Source organism: Lissotriton vulgaris, chromosome 7 (genome assembly GCF_964263255.1).
Source record: "Lissotriton vulgaris chromosome 7, aLisVul1.2, whole genome shotgun sequence".
In the NCBI taxonomy this organism is placed as follows: domain Eukaryota; kingdom Metazoa; phylum Chordata; class Amphibia; order Caudata; family Salamandridae; genus Lissotriton; species Lissotriton vulgaris.
In genome coordinates this window covers 254,878,010-254,894,780 of record NC_141695.1, presented here as the reverse complement: position 1 = coordinate 254,894,780, position 16,771 = coordinate 254,878,010, and the positions used below count along the sequence as shown (strand labels likewise).

At 42.3% G+C, this 16,771-nt stretch overlaps 1 protein-coding gene across 1 annotated transcript in view; it reads left to right on the top strand.

Moving 5' to 3' along the window:
• LOC147701322 (putative methyltransferase DDB_G0268948) overlaps positions 1 to 16,771 on the top strand; it is a 318,014-nt gene that overhangs the window by 265,637 nt on the left and 35,606 nt on the right. Inside the window, exon 6 of the mRNA XM_086928631.1 lies at positions 11,212 to 11,349. Coding sequence (XP_086784757.1) covers positions 11,212 to 11,349 — 138 coding nt within the window. The remainder of the gene's footprint in view (positions 1 to 11,211; positions 11,350 to 16,771) is intronic.

The window sequence follows — 16,771 nt, the reverse complement described above, 5'->3', positions numbered from 1 at the left end:
AAAGTTAACGAGGAAGAAAGTGAGCCCTATAACCATCATAGAAAGAGAGACAATGGTGAATTGAGAAAGTAGTAGAGAACAGAAAGCTGAATTATAAAGAAGAAAGACGCATAAAAAGAGAAAACAGGAAAATGATTGCCTGAAAGATGGGAAAGAAAATGATGAGAAAAAAGGGAGATACAATCCTCCAAGAGATGAATACAAAAAAAGGATGACAAAAAGCCAAGTGGCTTTAGTCATAGTGAACACTTGACCAAGAGGCATTAACATGAGAGGGGGGGCAGAGACAAAAAAAAATAAACTAGGTCACATTAACAAAATTATGACAAAATAAAGGAAAGGAAAATATGTCCGAAGACTGAAGGTAACCAAGCATGACAACTGAAGGGAACTTACCAAACAAGTAGGGAGGGATGACAGCAACATGAGTAGTACATTACAGACAACGGGGTGATACGGAAGGAGGTGTATACAACCATACTGCAGGAAGGAGACCTACAAGATAAAGATAAAAAAGAACAGAAATGTAGTTACATCCGCAGACAAAATATGGGAAGAAAATACTGACAATAAAAAACAAACAAGCAAATAACAGAACAACTAAGTTTTGCTTAGTTCCATAAGTTCTCCCTTGTGAGTATGGATGAACTTCCGAAGGTCAGCAGGATAGTCGAAGCTGAAGGTTCGACTCTTTATAAGTTACTTTGAAAAAACAGGGGTGGATTAGGCCATATCAAGCATTCATAGATCGCAACACAGGTCTCTTAGTCCACAAGTCCAGAACAAACTACAAAAGGGAACATAAAGAGCATGGTGAACCCACTGTAAGAAATTGGGGTATTTGTTGAATTTAGGAATTATTTGAAGTGGGGGAGTACCCACCTACAGTTACAACCTCAACCATCATTAAGATGAAGAAGTTAGGTCACAACATGTATCTAATCCCAAGCCATTAGGAGCTATAGCAAAGAGCAGAAAGGCATCAATTAGAAGCAATGTGTAAAGTGTTACTGCAATACCAAAGCAGTAATTAAGTCAAAACACAACACAAGAAAAATCCAAAGCAAATTTAAAAAAATGAGTATATTTCAATACATACAATAACAGAAAAACTACAAGAAGTGTAAAGCAAACCGTGGTCACCTAGTTTCACTTGACCGTGAGTGAATGATAACTCTAACCACAGGTCAGATTCAGAAAACAGGTCAGAAGAATGACCTTTTGATGTATTCTCTTTAATTGAAGTAAAAAATCCTCAGTGGGATAAGTAAGCAGGCTGTGGCTGAAGAAGCTTACAAATAGCCAGATCACTACTAGGTGTGGTCTCTGTACAGTTGTTGACAGTTGAAGTGGAATCTCAGAGCAGGAGAAATTTCAATTTCACACCCATGGAAGGTCATCAGCTGGTCAGGAACTTTTGGTACCTTTGCCCAGTGAAGACCTTTACCGTAGTATGTAGACACTATTTTGGAGCTTAAATGCTTCCAGTGGAGCAAAGCTCCAGGCTGTAACTAAATAGAGCTCCACAAGACCTGATACGTCCTCTTAGAGGTCCCACTGAATTGGATCTGTTAATGCAGAAAATCAATAAGTAGGGGAAACCTAAATATATGCTCAAGTGGCATTGCACTTTCAACAGAACGCCTTAGCAAATTGGCCACTGTCCTCTGCAGGTCTTTTAAGCCAAATTGTTTCTCAGTACCATGTTTCAGGAAGGGTTTAGGGGAGTGCACTTGAACATCAGCTAATGATCCAGGACCTTAGGGACAGCACTTTGGGGTCAGTTGCTACTAGTCAGAAGGTAGTTGCAAAATACACCTCTTGTAGCTTCTTGTTTCGTTGTAGCTTGGACAGGAGGTCAACCAGATGACCACTGGAGTCTGCTTCTTTCTCCAGAATACAATGAGGAGAGTGGGTCCGGTCTTCTAGGCTTCTAGGTGACAGAAAGCAGGTCCAATTCTCTTCTATTCTTCTTCAGGTCAAGAAAGTGCCTTGTGGGTGTCACATTTATGCTTGACACTAGTCTGTGAGTGTGTAAAACTATTGGCTCTCCCTACATCGACTGGGTAAAAATTCAGAGGGGTGAGCTACCCACATTTGGAGCATTAATCTATGCCCTATTGCAAACAATTCCACAGTACCCCTCTCTAAATACAACCAATATAGCTGAGTGTTTCTTACCCTGTGCAGAGCATGTATGTCTACACCAAAATTTGGGCCATGTAAATGAGCAATCTCTTCTCTGTGACCGCTATAAAACAGTTTTGGGAGTAGCTCCTCTTTCTCTAGCATTGGTGCATACCTGACTGGAGAAACAACAAAGGCCTGTCTAGTTGTCAGCTGACAATTGTCTGCAACAGGGTAGAGATCTTTAAAGATAACTAAGTTTGAGAGCAAAGCCCAGAGAGTCATCCTGCCAGCTGGACAGATCACCTCCCCATAACCAAGTCTTTTGGCTCATCTCTGAGAGCAAGTTCACATATCATTTCCAAAACATTTATTACAAGTCCAACTGTGCCAGACATTTGCACTTGTAATAAATATTTCAACATGAGGGAATTTTGTAGGTGTTATGTAGCCAGTGATAACATTATGAAATGTAATATTGTATTTGTTGCTTTCCTATGGAACAGCCATCCCTCCCACAGTGAAAATAGATTTTGGAAACTTATTACTATAAGGCTAATTTACATTAATCTTTTTCATGTTCTACTTTTAAATACTATGCACCTTGCCTTGTGGGTACTAAAGCCTACTTTGTAGTTACTTATTAATATAGGGAAGGACGGTGCCGGCCTAAGAAAAAGGGGCTATTTTGATAGGTCAGATTTGCAAGTTTAAACCGGACTGCCAGGCTAAATATTCTATGCCTGCAGTTGTGCTCATACTGTCGCCACATTGTGAAGCACAATGGGTGCTGCAGTCCTCTTGTGACATTGAATTTAAAGGTCCTGTATAGAATTTTGTACCATATATAAGGGACGTATAAGTATATTACATATGCCAGTTAGGGGTATATCAATTTCATGATGTTGAAAGGGGGAGCACCGGCACTGTATAGCTGGTTAGGAGGGATAAAGAATCATAAGTTCTACAGCCAGTAAAAACAATCATGAAAACAGTTTGGAGGTACACCATACAAAAGATGGTCATTTTAAACACCCACCCATTTGACAAAATGTTTTTTTTAAATCCTACATTGCTTTAGAAATTTCAGAACTACATTCATAAAAAGTAACAAAGGTTTAGTCAGAGGTCAGGATCTACTACCAACCTCAGCTGTGGTTGGCCCATATTGGAGATGGCGATGTGGCTACAATGTAGGAATTCAGATTGCTAAATTAAGAGTGAAGTGATCTCTGAATGACATCCCTATGATAATCTGTCTCAGAAAAGGCAGTGTAATGGGGGCTCAATTGCCTACATTTGGTAGCTCTGCTCAAAGTGAAAAGCTGTACTCGGAGGAGTGAATGTGGTACATGTGCAACTTTGAAAGTATGATGTACAGAAATCAAGTGTATGAAAATGCTTTATTAGATGGAGAGGACATGAGTAATATACAAGTAATAAATTAAACTACTTATGGCAAAGAGCAGGCAGACACATTAGGAAAATGGGTAGTATTTAGCAGCACTATAATAGCCATAACAGCAAACGCACAACTCAAATATCACAACCAGTTTGTAAAAGTTATGAAAAAAGTAATAAGAAAAATGACACAAAATTAATAAAATTCCATCAATATGAAAAGGGAAAAAGTGCCAAGAAAAAGTAAAGCGGTGATCTGAGACTCACCACAGTGAAAAGGAGGTTAGATATACTGAACCAGGTTATTCAATTCAAAGTTTTTATCTTTACACTTAGTCATTTTATGTAAGTTGAAATCCTCAAGTGGTGTAAGGTTGAAAGCTTTATCCAACAAAATCGTCCCAGGTCTGGATGGATGCTAGACCATGTATCGCTGCAGCTGTTGGTTTTGGCTGGAGCAACTCCAAACATAACATTTCAATTTTGTGATGCTAAAGTCCTTTTTTCGAATAGATGTATTTGGTACATTACACTGGTCCAAATTTCAAACTTTGGATTTTTTGGTAGCACAACAACCTTTCAGTGATGCAAACCTGAACCTACATCCAAAATGTCCTTTGGAAAATCAGAAACCTATGCCAAGAGAACCCCAGAAGCTCTGAAGGTATTAGAAGCCCATCTTTGCAGATTTTCTGGTCAGATCTTCTTAGCCACCTTTGACCAACTAGTTACTGCAGAAGAAAGGCCTCTTGCAGCTTTTCATGTCACTATAGCCACACAGAACATCAGTCAATTGTCACTTGGAGTGTATACCTTCGTACAAGATATAAGTAGGAGGAAGTCCAGTCCTTCAAAGCACCATGCAGATCACAGACAGCAGGCATTGTCTTTTTTTCCTTTGATTAAAGGTCTACAATTGATATAGAAGAGTTGGTGTGAGGTGCTACTTTTGTTAAACTCACTGACCACTGATTGGGGTGGCTCTTGTACCCTCACTGACCAATGAGCAAAAAGGTCCACCTTCCTTCTTTTGTAGCACGTTCAGGTTAACTCATTGTAGACTATCCCACAGTACACCATTCTTAATGAGCTACAATATGACCTAAGGTTGTGTTAACTTAATGAGCAGTCCCGTCCCATTTCACAACTTCTAACTAGTTATGGGGCCAGCTCTCTCCTCCACTGCAACTAAGGCTAGCAAATTAATATTATTTTGCGATCAAACCCCCCCCTTTCTCAAGCTTCAAAGTACCATACCTGAGTTAATCTGTGCCACATTCTGACCCAAGCTGAAGTCATTGTCTATGCTCTGAAGAGCAGTATTTCACACCTTATCAAAGCAGCACTGATAGACAGTCTGCAGACAGGCCAGGGGTAATTAGCTCACACGAGCTTGAGACAGTGAGAGTAAACCTTTTGATACATGTTAAAAACAGTGGTTAAACCATCTCTGTAGCTTATTCCAATTGTAACATACTTGTTTTTACATACTAAAGCTGTAAGTCAATTGACAAATATTTAGGGTTATTGACTCCCCTGTTTAATGAATAATAAATATTTATGTTTGATACCTCATATTCAATACATGAGTCTGGTTTCAAACACTCAGCATCTATGGCATGGAACAGAGAGGTTTAAATTAGGGAATAATGAAAGTATTTATGAAGTACGAAAGCTGTAGTAAAGTAGAACTGGGTGCAGTTTATGGAACTCCGCAAAAAGATCTAGAAACTGACACTCTATGCAGAGTTATGTTGTGCCATTCGAGCTAAATCTTTACGTCTGGTATTTGTCTTGTCCTTTAAAATCAGCACAAATGGTACCACGGGAAGCCCAAGAGGGTGCTATTTCTTTCTACCACTACTCGAGCTGCAGCTTCCTCAACACAAATTGAATAGTTCTTAATGTGATCAGTAGCACCAATCCGTGATTGCCGCCAGGTGGTGCTCTGGAGTAAGATTTCCCTCACTCCCGCTCGCCAACCTAATGTTGGAAAGCACTAGCATGGAAAAAACTGCACTCTGTGTAGTTTTTTGTAACTCTACAGTCTGCCCTTGCCAACTTAATGTTGGCAAGTGCGAACGGGGATAAAACTCTGCTTCGCAGAGTTTTGTGGAAGTCTGCACCATACAGGGAGCACAGACTGGGGATAATTCAAATTAGAATTTGAGAAAAAATTATATCTATATTAATCCAACTAGAGGGACAAGAGATAATCATTTTAAGGTGTAAATCTAAATTTGTGGCAAAAGTACATAGCATCAATAATAGTGTATGAAATAGAGGCAAGATTTGAGGCCAGTGTTGATGGCATCCTGTTCTTATTGATCCTTCTGAAACCTGGAGATCTAGAGAAAAAGTTTTAAAACTTTTCCAACATGTGTCTGCTGCCCAAACAATCACAGTACACTTGTAAGGCATTCAGGACTAAAGGGAAGGGCACTCAGAGACTCTCAGGTTATAATACAGAGTCTGACAGCAAGAACCATTCATGACAGGCCAGATGGGCAGACTAAAAAGGTCTCTTGAAGCTTGTTGTGCCATATAGATGCAGAGAAGGTCAGCCAATTGAGGCTTGTTTTCCAATTATTTGTCCTAGGTACAAGGGAAACAGGTTTGGTCCTTCAGTGCTCCTCTCAGGTCACAGACAGCAGGTCTAGTCCTCTTCTGTTCCTCTACATACCCAGAAAGTGTTCTCAGGAGGAAACTTTGCATACCACTCTGTGGTAGGCACCAGTTAGCAGGTGAGGACGATTCTTAGGCACTAACTTCCCCGGGTAAGTGTCCCTGGTGGCAACTATCACCTCTATTTATTCCTACATCCACCACTAAGATCCAGTTTAAAGGAGGCCCTGGATTCATCACCAATCAGTCGATCAATCAATCAATCAATCAATCAATCAATCAATCAATCAGGGTTTTGTATCATGCACAACTCACCCATTAGGGTCTCAAAACAGTGTAGGTGGGAGTGAGCAGATCTGTGGGGTCATTCAAAGTTCCAGGTCTTGAGGCCCTTCCTGAATTGCAGTGTCAGACATCACCAGAGGTGGAGGGGGAAATCATTCCGGGTCTTGACTATGAGGTAGGAGAAAGATCTTCCACCTGCTCAGGTCCTGTACAAGTGTGGGAAAGTGGTTAGGGAGAGGTCAGCTGAGCAGAGGTTTCACTTGGGAGCATGGAAGGGTTGGGGTATTGGGGTTAGGTGTTGTGGAGGGCCTTGTAGGCATGTCTGAGTAGCTTGAAAGTTATTCTTCTTCCAACGGAGAACCAGTGGAGGTCGCAGAGGTGTTGGGCGATGTGGTTGTACCATGGGATATCGAGGATTATTCTGGCTGAGGCATTCTGGACGGTCAGGAGTTTGCAGAGGAGTTTTTTGTTGAGTCTGGCATAGAGGGCGTTGCTGTTGTTCAGTCTGCTGGTGATGAATGCATAAGTGGCCATTTTCCTGGAGTCGGGGGCATCCACTTGAATGCTTTGCATAGTACACGGAGGGTGTTGAAGCATGCAAGGTAGATGGCGTTAATCTGGCTATTTATAGTACATGATGAGTGTAGTATGATGCTGAGGTTATGTGCATGGTCCGTTTGAGTGGGTAGATTTCCAAGTGCAGGGGGCCATCAGGTGTCGTCCCTTGCAGAAGGGGTAGAGCAGAGGATGAGGAATTCTGTTTTCTCTGAGTTGAATTTCAGGCAGCTGTTCTTCATCAAGGTTGCAACGGCTTTCATCCCTTCTTGGAAGTTGTACCTCGTGATGTTGGGTTTCTTCGTGAGGGAGAGGATGTCCTAGGTATCATAGGCATAGGAGACGATGTTGAGCCCATGAGCGAACAAATCAGGGGAAAGCTGTCTAATGAAGCAAAGCATGGCTCCTCAGTGCCCAGACAGAAGAGTCATAAAAAATATTTTCTTGTCTTATTTGATCCCCTTTTAGAGAACAAACATTTTATATGTGCTTCAGGCAGGCTTGTCAGGCAGGGCTTTACACTACTTTGCCAATAGGAAAACCACAGCCCCCAATTTGAATATTCTGCTGAGCTTAGAGGAGTCTGACCTGCCCATTCAGGTTTACTTGTCTATCAAGTTTACCTATTTTGTAGCTTGTAGGAGCAATTTTACACCTTGTTCACACCTCATTCATGCCTGCAGTTGCTGGAGAGTGTATGTAAATTAGCCTCCAGGAGCTCAACACACAGTAATGGTAATTTTCTAAAAGTTACATTACCATAATATTTATTAAAAGTCTATCTTAGGATTTTTAAAGAAAAGTAGTGTCATTAGTTTTCAGGCTGGTTCCAATCCTGAGATACAGCATTATTATTTTCCTCTGTATTCTGGCTTTCTACATAGGGCATCTAGGCCTGCTACAATTTAGGCCATGACACAGTAGGTGCAAGCTAATATTCACTTTTTGATGTCTTGCTTTTAAATTCCATGCACCCTGCCTAGTGTGCTATAACGTGGCTGCCTCACTAAACACATAAAAAAGGAGGCCTTCATCTGTCAAAAAGAGTCCTTTTTACAGGTCATACGTCAGGTTTAATACTGTAAACTGTAGTCATGCTACACAGCCTGAAGTCCTGTTTGCACTCCCACAGTAGTCAATGGAACAATATGTGCTGCAGAGTGCTGCAATTCATAAGTGACATTTAGTTCCATGTCCTGGTTGCATTTTCTGCTAGGAATTTAAAGAAAAGGGAAATGTGCCAATCAGGAAGAATCCAATTTAACCATGCTTAATGGGAAAGCACAGGTTGTTATTTGCAAAAATAGTAAAAGCAAAGTAAAAACTCTGGTTTGAATATGTCGAAAACATATGTTTCCTACAAACTGTACTTTAACAATTTAATTTTAGAACTGGCTACGCCCCTTACAGTAAAAACAGCTTTCAGGAGATATTCACTGTAGGGATGTGCAAACATTAATGGGATCATTATGATGGCCGAAGGCCCACCACAGCCAGCTGTGTGGAGGCAAGCTCTCTGCCATCAAACACAGATTCACCGCCTGCCAGATTATGATGGCGGGTGGATCCAGAACGCAACTGGAGTGGGCACAAAGAACGCCTCTACAGAACCGCCACAGGCAATTGTTCCAATTGCCTGCCAGAGTGGTCTACATCCATACAATGGTGACAAGCCTAGCAGGCACCGTCCTCCAATTTAGGATGCTGGCTTCAACCAGTCTTTACATGGCGGCGGAACCACCATGGAAAGGCTGGCGGTGATTGGTTTTAGGGGCCCATTGTTGAATCCTTTGCATTGGTGGGGAGGTGTTGGTGGCAGTGGGCCATGGTACCCACCTAAATTTCAGGCCTGTCACAATGGTAAATTGCAAGATACCACTGCCATGATGGCGGTTGCATCAAAATTTTGAGTGGTGGACCGCTGCATACATGGCAGGCGGTCCCGATCCCCAATACAATGGCAGGCAGACTCGAGTCAATCCGCCATCATAATGAATGACCCCCCCCTAAACTCTTACATGTTCACATTTTAAAGACCAACTGCCCTGTCTTATAAACAACAATCTCATCATGGGTTGACTTACATAGGGTTTTTCTCCTGTCAGAAGATTTATTTTGGAAGGTCTGCCTCTAGGTTTAAAAGCTACCAAGTAAAGCCATGTTTTTCGTGTCAGCCTAGTGAATGCCACTGCAGGTGTGACAATTTGTAGATGACATTTATCTTTCTATGCCATTGGCGTTTTTTCCTGTAGCATATATTATGGCCTTATTGAAAAGTTAAATATGCCAATTTGGGGTTAGACAATTTTACCATATTTTAGAAGGATATTAAAAGCAACATGATAGAATAGAAAGAATACTTGCCTAAGTCTGAATCAGCCTTCATGGGGGACTAGTCATGGACCCCTCCAATCAAATTCTTTACCTTAAAAAGTAAACAGTGGGACCTTGTTGGAAGCTGTAAATGAGAAGGGCTCTTTGAAGTCTTATATTTTAGTTGATTAGTCCCAATATAGTATTCCACATTATTCCTTGAAAATATCAAACACCTGTGAGATGAATCCCATTCCCCAACGAGTGCTTTTTTTCAGATAGAGTTAGAGTTTCCCCCCAGTCTTTAATATATTTGACAAGAATATTTGACATAGGAAATCCTGAACCCCTCATTATTAGTGGTCTCATAGTGAAATCCAAAGATTCAATTTGTTGAAGCAGTGTCTTACATCTCCATTTCCAGTCCACAGAAAAAAAATTCCAGATATAAATGGATCCTTGTCTTTCTCCACAATAACAGTCCACAGGACTTTGTTTATTCCAAAGACAAAGCAACGTGTTAGCACAGCAGTAGGCAGGAGTTGATTACTTTTAACTTGTTCAGTAGTTTTCCTTCAACCAGTTCCAGTTGTCTCTTTTCAGGACTTTGTTAATTCTCTGATCATAGGAGAAAAGTTTCACTGGGGCAGTTCCATAACCAACATGCCTGCTTATGTGGTACTCTCTACAATTCTTAGCCCTGTGAGATATGTCTGTAAATATATAATGTATGTAATTGTCTATAAGCATTAATTGTGTAAATCACCAAAAATGTGAAACCACAAAAATCACTCAAAGTTGCAGAACCTTTTGTGATTTATTTAGATATCTGAACTGGTTCAAAAATGGAATCAATTCAATTTGTGCAGTTTTAACTGAGGTCTAGGCAATTCAGAAATATGATTATACTATAAACATAGAATCAGATTTACATTTATGGGGAAAGGGGTACTGTAAAATGTTCTTACTTCTGGAATACCAATATGTTGAAGTTGAAATCATTGTGTGTTTTATGCATTTTATTACATGTGTGGTAGGGCAATCTGAGCATTGTATTCTCTTACAGATTTAACATTGCAATCAGCAATTTGAGGATTCTCCATGATAAACCAACTCCTACTTAGGCCTTTGGTTTAAAAGACAGTGGGGCATTTTATCAAGGGGGTTTATCTCCGCTTTTTTGGCTTTAAAAGCCAAGAAAGCGGAGATAAAATTATCTCCCTATTACCAAGCTGCCGCTAACACCAGTTAGCGACAGCTAGTAGGAGATAGCGACCATCTTGGGCCCCACTTTGCATGTCAGTGATATTTATCACTAATGAGATGCAAAGTGGGCGTGCCAAGATGTTAGAGACTGAAAACAGTCGCTAACATCGCTATCTCCTATTACCAACCTTTGGAGATATTCGCGCTAAGCGGGAATATCTCCAAAAGCTAACACCTGCCCTGAGCAGTTCTTAGCCATGTTATCCAATGGGAGGTGGATAACATGGCTAAGAGCATTTGCTCGATAATGCATGAATATCGCTGACTTTTCAGCAATATTCATGCATTGCGGCCGTTTTTTATCGCATTTGCGATAAACCTTGCTAATAGCAAGGTTTATCTGCGATAAAAATCGCCGATGTGCGGCGATAATTTTTGTCTCTAAACAAGTTAGAGACAAAAATTATCGCTAGTTGTTGGTAATATGCCCCAGTGTCCTTAGTCTCTTGCTACCCAAAAAATGAAAAATGTGCAAACAAATTTCCTCCAATTTTATGCTTTACATAACTTCGGTCTTATTTTCCTCTTGCAAGCTTTACACGCTTTACAATTAGAATCAGTTCTCTTACTGGAAGATGAATTTGTCAGTGCAGGATGAGGAGCATACTCCACAGACTGTATTCTCTTTTGTTGTTTCAGAGTTACCAAGATTTTGTTGAAGAGAACCATATCAGTTGCAGAATTGATGGGATATGTAGAGTCACTTGGCATGTTTCAGAACTTCTTTTCGAAAAACCCAGAAGATGCAAACAAATTTCTCCAACAATTACAAGAAAGGTAATAAAAACAGTATGCTACAATAACACAAGATGAATGTCTTCATGAGACCATTTGGCAAACAGAAGTGATGCCATACTGCTCTATGTGTCCACTGCTAATTGATCTGTTTTCTCATGGCACATACATAAACAGTATTTTACCATGTTTACAGCCATTCTGTTCATGTAGATCTGATTCTTGGACGTATCCTGGGGAATAGTAAGTGGTGGAGTAATCACATACAATTTTAATGTTCACTATTCGCCTTAACAGTTTCCACAATCATTGAAGTCCAACACACCATTGACAAATGTATAAAGTAGGGACGTTTCCTATGAGAAAGTGCTTTGTTGAACCTTTGTACAGAAAGTGTTTTTTTTATATTCATAATTATGCTCCCATATTGTTGAAGGTATAGATATACTCTTAAATGAGAATGAACGCAAAAGTATCTATACTCGCACCTACTCTCAGGTTGCATACTTTGCACATATGCATAGACTGACATTACCTTGGCACACTGTAACACATATCATGGAACTCTGTATATTCTTTGGGCCTGATTCTTTTAAGGAGCATACTTTATTGGTTTGAGCCATAGTATACAAGTACAAGCAGATATGTAGAATTAGCATGACTAAACAATATCATATTTTGTAAACTAAAAATCAATGAAGAAGCTGCGAAGAGAACATAAAAAGGGTAATACTAGAGAGTTGTCTCTGTCCCTTTGTCATGGCCTCAGCTGATGGACACTGTTAATAACCTATTGGCGGCGGATCTGTTCCTTGTTTTAGCTATAAGAGAATACCTCTGAGTCTAGTGAAGCAAAATTTGATGGCAATGGGGCCTGTACAATACCTCGGTAGTTCGGCCCAGTGTTTCTATAGGCGTGTGTTTTAGGGGGCAGCCCGAGCTCAAAACAATGGCTCCTCCAACCCCATGCCGAAATCCATCTCTCTCTTCCAAACGCCCAGCAGAGGTAGGGATTCAGCCCTCCAGGAACAGGCTATAACCCATTTGGAAAGGATAAGGCCAAGGAATAGCAGGTGGTGCTTATACCTGTTCCCTCCAAAATCCTCTAAGATGTGTAACAATGCAAGCGGCTGTGTGCTATGACGGATCCAGCCTGGCACCTCAGCAAGACATGTGAGTAGTCCTTTACAGAATCTATTAAGGGTAGAGCAAGTCCAAACCGTGTGTCAGAAGGTAGCTTCTTCCCCACTGCAGCATAAGTTTTCAGGGGTTAAGAGCCCTGCCTTCCTGAGCCTTAAGCATGTGTAATATGCTCTATGCAGGTATTTAAGTGGAATCAGGTACAAACATGAGGAGATTGCTGCCCCCGGGGAGACTCTAAAGCCGCCCTCCAATCATCATTGTCAATGGGACCTACATCTAACTGCCATGTTTCTCAGAGTGTTTCAAGTGTAGGGGTACTATGGGTAACTATTGTCTGATATATTTTGGAAATTCTATGTTCCCCTAGGTCACCCTTGAGGTGCTTTACTTCTAGAGAGAGATAAACAAGGGGAGGTCCATAAGATTTTTAAGATATGGTGTTAGTGTGTGGCTAAATAGTAAGTATTTATAAAATTGGGTTGCGGGCATGGAGAATTCTTCCTGTAAAAACCCCGGAGGACATTGCCCATAGAGGATATCCCAATCCAGTCACATCCCTAGGAACCATGTAGGTGTTTCAGTTGGGGGAGAAGCCTATCGCACCACAGTGGAGCCTCCCGTGTGAGGTTTCCTGCCAGCCTATGTGACAATGGGACTGACGCCATGTCACAATTACTACTTTAGTGGCTGGGGAAGAGCCTGCAAGTTCTAGTGATCATATAGGTATTTGTATAACAAGGGCTTCACCAGCAGCCATCTCTCAACGGGACATACAGTTTGGTCCTCGGGCCTTACCACTAGTCTTTTTGTACTTGAAGGTGTGAGGCTGCATAATAAGACGGGATGTCGGTGGAAGCAATGCCCCCGCATTATGTGGAGAGAAAATCGGTGCACAGAGCCAGTTTGACCCCTCTCCCCCCTGCAGGAACCCACCCTGCATGGAGTTGTTCTGTTTGAACTACATATGTGGCATGGGGTACGGGTGATTTTGGAGTTGGTATAAGGGATGTGGAAGGAATATCATTTTATAGATTGCTGAGTGACCAGAGAAAAGTGGCAGGCCCAACCATGACTTGATCACGGATTTAACCTTGGTGAGAGCCGTGAATTAATTCCACGCTCAGGAGGTTGCCATCTTAGGTCAGGGAGAGATCACTAGCCCATTTGTAGTCTCTGAGAAACCCCCTTAGAGGCCATAGTGTGGATTTATTTGCATTCATAAAGAGAACTGGCGTGTTGCTGAAAATATGTATGACTTGAAGGATTTGAGGGCCTGACCTACGGTGATCAGTCATAAAAAAAGAACATCATCAGCATATTGGGCTATTCGAGTGCAGATTACAGCCGACCACTCAAAGCCCCGAATCTAGGCATCCAGAGGAACCCAAGTCGCCAGTGATTCAATGGCAGGTTTCTTACACACCACCATTTCTGCATGCATCCAGTGTGGGGGAATGTATGTAGTTTGGGCTGCGTCTTCTACAGCATCCAAATAGTGTGGGCCTAGTTGAGACATATATGCTTTATAGAATTCGCTATGGAAGCTGTTGGAGCCAGGTGCTTTTCCGTGCGCAATTCGGCCAATGCAGCAGTCAGTTAACCCACCCAAAGAGAGCAGGCCTCTAGTGACTCACAGGCTTCTTCAGAGAGGGCCTTTGGCGGAATGTCATTGAAAAATCACTCAGTCATGCAGGCATTTAGCGCCTCATGTGGCTCATAAGGGGAATTGTAGTAGACACCAATGGCTGATTGGTGACACCCCGGGGTCAGTCACCAATGAGCCATCACTGTCCCGAATTCTAATGGTTTCGTGCCTGCAGGCATAACCTGTAGAGGACTCTCCCTGATTTATTGCCCCATTGGCACATTCTACTCTGAATAGCAAGCCATCCACCACGTGCATCATCCATCAAATCACTTTGATATTGTTGCTGCATCAGACATAGCTGCCCATGCGACACAACCCCATCTTTATTTCGAGCCTGGCGCTCTAGTGTCATAAGGCACTCTTCTTCGTTTGCGTTCCACCGCATAAAGTCTAATGTCTACCCCCCTGAATCATGGGTTTCATAACTTTGCTCAGTACACAAGCGGAGGACACCGTTGTCCTATTGTGGGAGATGTACTCCATGAGCGCATTGCGAATAGGCATGCAATCTGTCTGGTTTTGCAAGTGCCACACAGTAAGCCGCCATCTAAATGAGTGTTAATGCCGGCCTAGCAGAATCTGAACTGCCACAGGGAAATGGTCTAAAAGACTTCTGGGGAGGATCCTTGCTGACGGTACTCTGTGTATGAAGAACCCGGGATAACAATGTAATCGATTCTGGAGTACGATTAGTGGGTGTGGGAATAAAAGGTGTAGCCAGTGTCTGTGGGATAGTGTATCCTCCAAGCATCCACCTACCCTACCATATCTGTTGGGGTCTTTAATTTTGACTTGTAGGGTCTGGCTACAGAGCCAGAAGATCTCCATCTGTCTATGCATGCGGCACACAACATAATTCCAGGTTCCCCCACCCACCACAATCCGATCGGCAGGGAGCCCCAAACTTCGACTCAATGATCTAAGAAGCTCTGGCTCAAAGGCAGGGGGCATAAATGCTGCCAAATACTACTTGCATGATCTACTACTATGATCCTATGCAGGAAAATGTATCTGCCATGCAGATCTGCCAACTTTTGAACTAACATAAATGAGGTCCTGCAGTGTACCAGAATACCACCCAACAGGTATTCCAACTAACTACATGTAGTTATACAGAGGTGCACTTTGTGGGTTGTGCCACCATTGAGGGAGAAATCGTCATCATGGTACTGCACTGGGGAGCTCAGCTCTAGGAACCAACAACCTTTGCCACATAGTTGTGTGCCAACAAAACTAAAATCAACATGAACAACATCCCCACTCTAAAACCTAAAAGCTGCTGAATTATCTATCGCGGGAAGCACTGCACCCAGTCATAAATAGGGAGGGGAAGCATGGTCTCCCCAATGGATCCTAAATATCCCAATGATGTACCGAGAACTGTGGGGGACTGAAGCTCACCATAGCGATTGGCCAGTACTTGACCTGAATGCAGTCTTGCACAACCAGAAGGATTCAAAGCCGCCGTTCTGGGGAGTTTGGTCTAAATTTCTGAAGTTAACATTTCTTTTTGGGTGTGGTCTCTGGGTCGATGTACTGTTTTTGGAACACCACATCGATCTAGATTGGTGTCTGCGCTTGTCCAAAGGTTTTTGCTATATGTGACCGGGCTCCCCAATGTGGAATCTGAGTTTTTTTGTTGAGGAGTATGTGATTTTAGGGTCCTTTGTTCATCTGCCCCTCTGAAAACTGCTGGGGTTTCACAGAAGGTGGTGCTGGAATTGAATACTCACAAACAGGCTGGATACAGAAGCATATAAGGGATCTCAAAGGTGGGCCTTAGCTGCAGTGAAGGACTGGTGCTGCGGCTGAACCATTTTTGTATAGTTAGGGAATATCTTGATACAATGGGAATCATAAGATAGATCAGACTGTAGCCTCGCCTGTTTAAGGATGACATCTCAGTCATGAAAGTTTAAAAACTGTACGATTATGGGCAGTGGTCTAGCTCCTGGTGGAGGTCATTGCTGCAGCAAAGCACGAGAACAGCACGTTGTCTGGAATCCAAGAGTTGAGCCTGCGGGGGAGGAATTTTCAAACATGGTCTCATTTTCAGGAAAACGTACAAAATAAAAAGGATATTACTTCTTAGCAGCCCTTCTGCATCTTCGACCCGCATAGCCAAGCCTTTAGTCAGCTGTTCAAGGGTAGGAAATGTTTGTTGGAGCAAAGACTCAGCATCTTCCAACCCCAAAACTCCAGTCTCTGCTTCGTTTATGCAATCTACTAAGTTGCAGAGATCTTGGCACAAGAGTGTCACTTCTGCAACTACCATGCCAATTTGGATCTCAAGTGCCTGTCGAGACTGGGTGATGGTGTCCAGTAGGGAGTATTATCTGGCAATCCTACGGTGTTGTCCACTGTGTCTACAGATTGCATCGCTGTCCCTGTAAACAGATCCAAAATTCTTTGCTTGGGCTCAGGGCCTTATCCTTGGACATGATGTGCAATGGAGGCGCCAGGTTCTGTATTTACTGGCCTTTGCCATCTTTCCGCAACTCGTGGAACCTTGTACATGATCCTCAGGGCTAACTGTTCCAGCCCTGATCCTTTGAAATATATGGGGCAATGAGTAGAAGCACTGCAGCTGTGCACAGCTGTAGAGGCAGCAAAGGAAGGAACCCCCAAGAACAAGCCACACCGGGCATACCACGGCCACCTCTGTGACCGGTA